The sequence below is a fragment of the Varroa destructor genome, unplaced genomic scaffold (genome assembly GCF_002443255.2).
Source record: "Varroa destructor unplaced genomic scaffold, Vdes_3.0 BEIS01000002.1, whole genome shotgun sequence".
In the NCBI taxonomy this organism is placed as follows: Eukaryota; Metazoa; Arthropoda; class Arachnida; order Mesostigmata; family Varroidae; genus Varroa; species Varroa destructor.
The window spans coordinates 59,890,086-59,896,160 of NW_019211455.1; the positions used below are offsets into that span (position 1 = coordinate 59,890,086).

Below are 6,075 nucleotides of genomic sequence, written 5' to 3' on the forward strand. Positions count from 1 at the left end.
TGGAACATTTAACGCCAAAACGATATCATCCAGTTACGTATGCGGCTAGCTACTGCGATTATTATGGTTATACTAGTTAGTGTTATGCCAGTTTTCACTTCTTGTCGAGGCTTTTTAAAATGTCCTCGCACATTTCAATTTTATATAAAGCTAGCTGTTTCAATATTTATTATGCTCAAATAATAACGTGGATAGAAGCATTTCTACGAGCCACGCATTAGGTCTAACTATAATCTATGACGTTTTTACGCAAAGGTATATTTTGGCATGAAGACCGTAAATAACATACAAACGAACGCATTAAATTGCCCTTGCTATTGTACGGTTGTGCACATAACGTATACCTATGGTATCTTACGAAGAAACTGGGTAAAGCGAGAAATGACGGTTCTCTCAGTTGCCTGGGCAAACCACTGCATATTGCATGTGAATACTATTAATTAAAAAATGTGGTAGACACAATAATAAGTACCCATTAGCTGCCGTATTGAAAAGACTTGCTCTGACATTTTAGTACGTTCTGTATCTCTTTCGTATTTATTGGTTACCTACCGCTTTTTCCGTGATAGGTGTGTCATCATGAGAAAAGTGAGGACACTTTGCTGATCATATATATAGTTTGCTGCGTAGTTTGCTTACTAAATCTTATAGAGTTGATATTCAGTTTTGGCCTCACTTAAAATATTGACTACAAATATTACACATATTGCAATATTGACCGCGCACAATATTAAGCATGCCCGTTCTGTTTTTGTAAAGAAAAGGTTGCTGTCACGCAAACTATCCACTCTGCCCATGCAGGAGGTATTTCGTTGTAGATATCAACTATTGAAATTGTATTCATATGAGATTTTGGGACTTGTTTTTTAATACGATGAGGAAAGTCCAGCGGAAAGGAACGCGCTATATGCGACGTCTGATTCCTTCTAACCAACTTCATGGATTTTCACGTCTTAAAATTTTTTTTCTTGGTGAGAAACCTTTAACCCCATTCTTATACAGGAGAGTTATTAGAAATTCTCTTTATGAATGCTTTTGATTAAAATTTGATGGAAAATACTTTGACAAAATAAAGGCAACGACAATTTTGTTTGATCTCTTGCTTGTACGACGTGCGCGTAAGTAACTATCCATACTCAAGGGTTACCTACGACCATACATGTATACGATTCAAAGGGATACGTTTTTGCCAAATTTGCGCCAAACTAACCGCTGGGTAACCTTATTTAACATTTATTAATTTTAATTTAAAATAAAAATCTCGACAAACAGATCATAGGAACGTTTATTGAGACCGCTTTAACCTTATTTAACATTTATTAATTTTAATTTGAAACAAAAATCTCGATAAACAGATTATAGGGACGTTTATTGAGACGGCTTAACTCGTTTAGGTGTTGCACTCATGCGCTTTATATATTCTGGAACAGACTTGATAGCGTGACTAACATTCGTGCCGAAAGGTGTTATGTCATACGTAATCCCCAGATCCTAGAAAGCAATTTGCGGTTAGAATTCTCCAGATTGCAAGCATTGGGAACGATCAAATACATATGAAGAATATTTCTTCCCAACCACTACGAGCTTTTCTCTTCACAGAGGGGTCAAAAGGTCAGCGAATCCTCAATTCGTTATCTATTGTATTTATTAACCAGTATTCCAAAAACATAAATGAACTCTGCGGTTATTTTAAGAGATTTTCAATTGTACCCAATTTCAACTAGTTATTTACTCTTAGCGTTCTACTAAATAAAGTATTGATAAACACTTGTTTGATAAACTTCTTCAAACTTCTGGCCATGCTAAATATAGGGCTGATTCGGTTGTGCATTTTAAATTTACGGCTTTTTCAAAATAGTCACTCTAAGATGAATGTACGGCGTGTCTCAGTCATGAAAGATCGGAAAGAAATATTAGTGACAAAAGTTATAGGTGTTGAGACATCAACGCAACTTGATAGATTTAAGAAAGAACAATGCAAATTTTACTTAAAAAAGGCATAGCAAATACTTCCTATCGAATATTTCGTTGACTTTGCAAATTTTTATTGGCAAACATATTTGTTTTAAAGGATTACGGATTGTAAGGGGCAGTATGTTTTTTCTGCAAATCTGATAATAAATCAAACTTTTCGATTCGTATTTACTGTTCGGTGAGAATTGAGCCCGCATGACACTCACTTTCAGCGATTCTATCTGTTGTTGGAGCCGAGCTAAACGAAGTTCTTTGTTCCGGTCTACTCGTGTCTCGGTTCTTTCCATATTGATAAATGTTCGGGTGATCTCACGATTTAAGGGAAACGGAAATCGTAGAGAAAACATATCAGGGTGCACCTAGAACGATTACATAAGTTACATACCTTTATCTCTCACAGACGCAAATATATATGTTTATATAGTGAAAATAGAAAATAGCTTTTGCACAGGGATCAATCAGTAATTGTTGGTCAGACCTATAGCCAACATCCTAGTAATGTAGATATATGCTTTGAGCTCTACGCTTGGAGCCACCGCCAACATACATTTGCAACCGTGAAGTAACAGTAAAGAGCGTAACGTGTATTTTTGATGCCCGTTTTCAAAACTTGTTGAATTCTGTATAGAACTAAAGGTACGAAGAACTGTGTTTCTCATGTTTCCCGCAGTCCAATATAAAATTGTTTATCGTTAAAATATGCTCGACCGGTTATCCTCATATAACATGCAACATTGTTTTGCAAGACTCACCTTATCTTTAGGAACTACACTACATTTCAGCAAACGTTCAAACATCAGGTAACCATTCATTGTTTCGGCAGCAATTTTAGCGACGCAATCATGAAGGAACTCTACAAAGGCATAACCACGTGAGCCACCTAGAAAGTATTAGATTGGATAATAAACATGTTTGTCCAGTTTATAAAACGTGCTATATTCATTTAAATATCTAAACTGCAAGGCGTTCTTGGATGACTTCTGTAAACTAGATCGTTCCAAAGAAACACCTTTCGCATTTCTTAATCCTACATATACATATCTAGATGCTACTGTGTGCTCTAAACTAATGAAGGGTTATAACGAGGCATACCAAACTCTTGTTAAGATAATGAAGGACTAAGTTAAAACAAATTTTGTTCACAACATACATTTTTCTGGGCATTGTCTATTCCTTTTCATTTTGAAATACACTAGACCATCTGGAACTCTACGTTACTTACAAAAAAAAAACATTTACGAAGTCGCGAAAATTCGATTATTCCCTTGAATACGCTGTAACTGCTAACATGTCCTTCCACTGTACCTATATTAGTTAGATAAAGCTATAGAGCACAATGCAGTATTAAGGGTTGCGATCTTCTTACCAGTTTTTCTACTACGGGACACCCGAACGCGGGTCACTTCTCCGAATTGTGAAAAATATTTTCTCAACTCATCTTCATAGAAACCATGTGGAATGTGCCCTACGTAGATTACACCACGGCTCTTGGATATCTCTTTTTCTTTTGCAATTCGAGCGGCCTGCTTTGACATAGCGTTATCCAGCTTTATACGCTTTTCGACGACTTCACTCTATGCAAGGTATATGCAAGACACATAATAACAGCATAATAACTTCATTAGTAGAAGAACAACTGGACAGAATGCAGTTTGAACCATTCGCACTTACGCCAGCTGTTTTCAGTAGATCCCTTTAATATCATTATTAGCCTATTCCATCTGTACCTCTTTATCTTTTTTGATTAGATTGCATAAAAGACAGGCCGAATCTAAGTTTTGTATCAATACCATATTGCTGATGAATGTAACTCAATACACAACTGCTTTATGATTTCATTTTTACCGATCTATTCAATGTTTGTATTTATGTTATAGTATCTCTTTTTATCTATCCCGTTGTAAAAAAATTGCATTGCATTGCATCTACGTATTCCCTCCTGATAATTTCCCTGTTATCCTACTGATATATTCTTCACTCAATTTTACAATGAATTATTATGAAACCCAAACTAATATCCTTTTAAGTCTTCATATATGTATCATTACTTTTTCATGCAGCAGCTCCTACCAAATTTTAGTGATCATTATTCCAAATAGGCTACAAGATCAATGTGTAAAAAAACGATGCCTTGCGTCAACTCAAGACAGTGTCAATGCAAAGTTAGAAATGCAATTTCTAGCTAATCATAGTTAATCTAATGGAGCACGCTTACGTTAAAACTAAAAATTCCCTGACTGAGTACCTTCAAAATGGACAAGTGAATTCTAAAACAGAAAAGGCAATGTCTGATGAATGAGTAAAAACGAAACACTTTGATGGTGAGAATTCGTAAAAGTATTTGAATATCCAACAGTATATTTCATGCCTAAGAAAAATTATATTCTTGCTTCACGTGATTCACCGGCTTAAACCATAAGTGTAACTTAACATTTACGATTTCCTTTTAGGTGTATGAAATATTTATAAATAATGGATTATTGACTGTGAATTGAAAAAATCGTTACCCACGGAAATATTTCGTTTCAACCTCACCTCTTTATAAAAAATTTTATTTTGTGCCATTAGAAGCCATATCAATAGACAAGCTGTTGCTTTTAATTAAAAAAGTTACAAAGTTGAATAGAACCATATTTGGCAATGGTTTTTGGGATAGTGAGATACATATGTTGTTTGCTCCAGAAAAGTATTTTCCATAACACTATGATGTATATTTGTGCGTGTGCCTATTACCTATAATACTTATGCCTTGCATTGTATAAATGTACATATTTTAGTCTTTACATATCGGTTTCAATTTGAGTAGTTGGCTATAGAAGACCTGGTTTAGATGTAAATATTTACAAGCATTCCGAGTTAAAAAGTCCATCTTTGGAACTGTTCAACGTACAAATCTTTTGCGTTCAGCCTCATCTTCATGCAATGCCGTGTTATCATTCGATGACGTCCGTTTAACACCGATTGTCTTCATTTTCGGAGTCATTTTCCAGTTCGCCCTGGTAGTTTCACTGTAGGTTTAACTGCAAAACTGGCAATTGCCGAATTACTGGTATAAAACAGGTAATAACAATGACTTAATTAAACACAGGGTTAAACTAGCTTAAGAAAAAATAGCACAGCTTACTCAGACTCTCACGTGGAATCCTAGTGCCAGACACGTAAGTCTGAACCAACTCTGTTTTATTTGTCAATAAGCTATGGTGTATCGTCTGCTCGCAAGAGTATTAGGTACTATTTTAGCAATAAGTAAGAACAAATAATTATAAAATGTAGCTGGCATACTTTTTAATTTAACCATAAAATCTTATTAGTTTTTATGAGTGTTCCAATCATATATATTAGTGCCATTAAGATGTTTTTAAACACAAAAAATCCTCACGGATGATGATTTTAAGAAAAATTACACTGTAAAGTTTACCATTTCATAGCACCTGAGGAGCACGCATTATATAAACAATTTAAGGTCATCCTGAGTGCTTCGACCTTTATCGTGTTACCATAATCCAAAAAGAAGTACATATTACTGAGTTGCAGAATTGATATAAAAGAATAAATTTTCATTACTGACAGATGCTGCGTATCTACTCGTCATTATGCATATAGAAGATAGAACTACAAATTAATAATATTAATGGAGATGCCTCTAAATTAACCTAGGATGAGACTAATCAACACCTAAATGGTCGGCAAGGAAAACGAGTACTTCTTCTGATATATAATGTATATTGCATAATGATATCTGATTTACTATATCGTTTATCATGAATCGTAAAATGTTATTTGGGTACACCTTGTTTTAAATAAAAAACGGCGAGATCCTCTTATTCGGAGTACGAAATACTATTTGTATTCACTCCCGACATTCTTACATAACTTAGCGATTGGCTCATTCCAAAGCTGGAGATCGTCGTGAAAGTAAAGTTCCGGAGATGATTTTTGACGACGCTGAAGCATGAGAACATGTAAAGCTTAGCAAATTGAGTAATAAAAGTGATTAAAATTAATACAAGAATTAGAATATAAACTAACAATGACCATAGATGTATTACGGAACAGAATCAATTTATAACGGGGTAGCTGTCTCAACGACGATCCCTAGAG

General features: G+C 34.8%; 1 protein-coding gene across 4 annotated transcripts; it reads right to left on the reverse strand.

Moving 5' to 3' along the window:
- Positions 1-1,267: 1,267 nt before the first annotated feature.
- LOC111244827 (MKI67 FHA domain-interacting nucleolar phosphoprotein-like) lies at positions 1,268-5,921 on the reverse strand. Of its 4 annotated transcripts, none has more exons than XM_022792303.2 (6): positions 5,844-5,921; positions 4,865-5,002; positions 3,341-3,548; positions 2,727-2,854; positions 2,181-2,333; positions 1,268-1,491 (listed from the first exon to the last, which is right to left on the reverse strand). In XM_022792303.2, the coding sequence occupies exons 2-6, from the start codon at positions 4,955-4,957 to the stop codon at positions 1,369-1,371; spliced, it is 705 nt and encodes a 234-aa protein (XP_022648038.1). In that variant the 5' UTR covers positions 4,958-5,002; positions 5,844-5,921; the 3' UTR covers positions 1,268-1,368. The 4 variants fall into 4 exon arrangements, with proteins under 4 accessions (XP_022648038.1, XP_022648037.1, XP_022648039.1 ...); XM_022792302.2 differs by having other exon boundaries at positions 4,865-5,020; positions 5,844-5,860; XM_022792304.2 differs by lacking the exon at positions 5,844-5,921 and adding an exon at positions 5,099-5,213.
- Positions 5,922-6,075: the final 154 nt, after the last annotated feature.

Coding starts and splice junctions, on each gene's coding strand:
- LOC111244827 (XM_022792303.2), bottom strand. CDS start 4,957: ATGACTCCGAAAATGAAGACAATCGGTGTTAAACGGACGTCATCGAAT. Junction 3,549..4,864: donor AGGCTGAACGCAAAAGATTT/GTACGTTGAACA, acceptor TACCTTGCATAG/AGTGAAGTCGTCGAAAAGCG. Junction 2,855..3,340: donor GTCCCGTAGTAGAAAAACTG/GTAAGAAGATCG, acceptor AATACTTTCTAG/GTGGCTCACGTGGTTATGCC.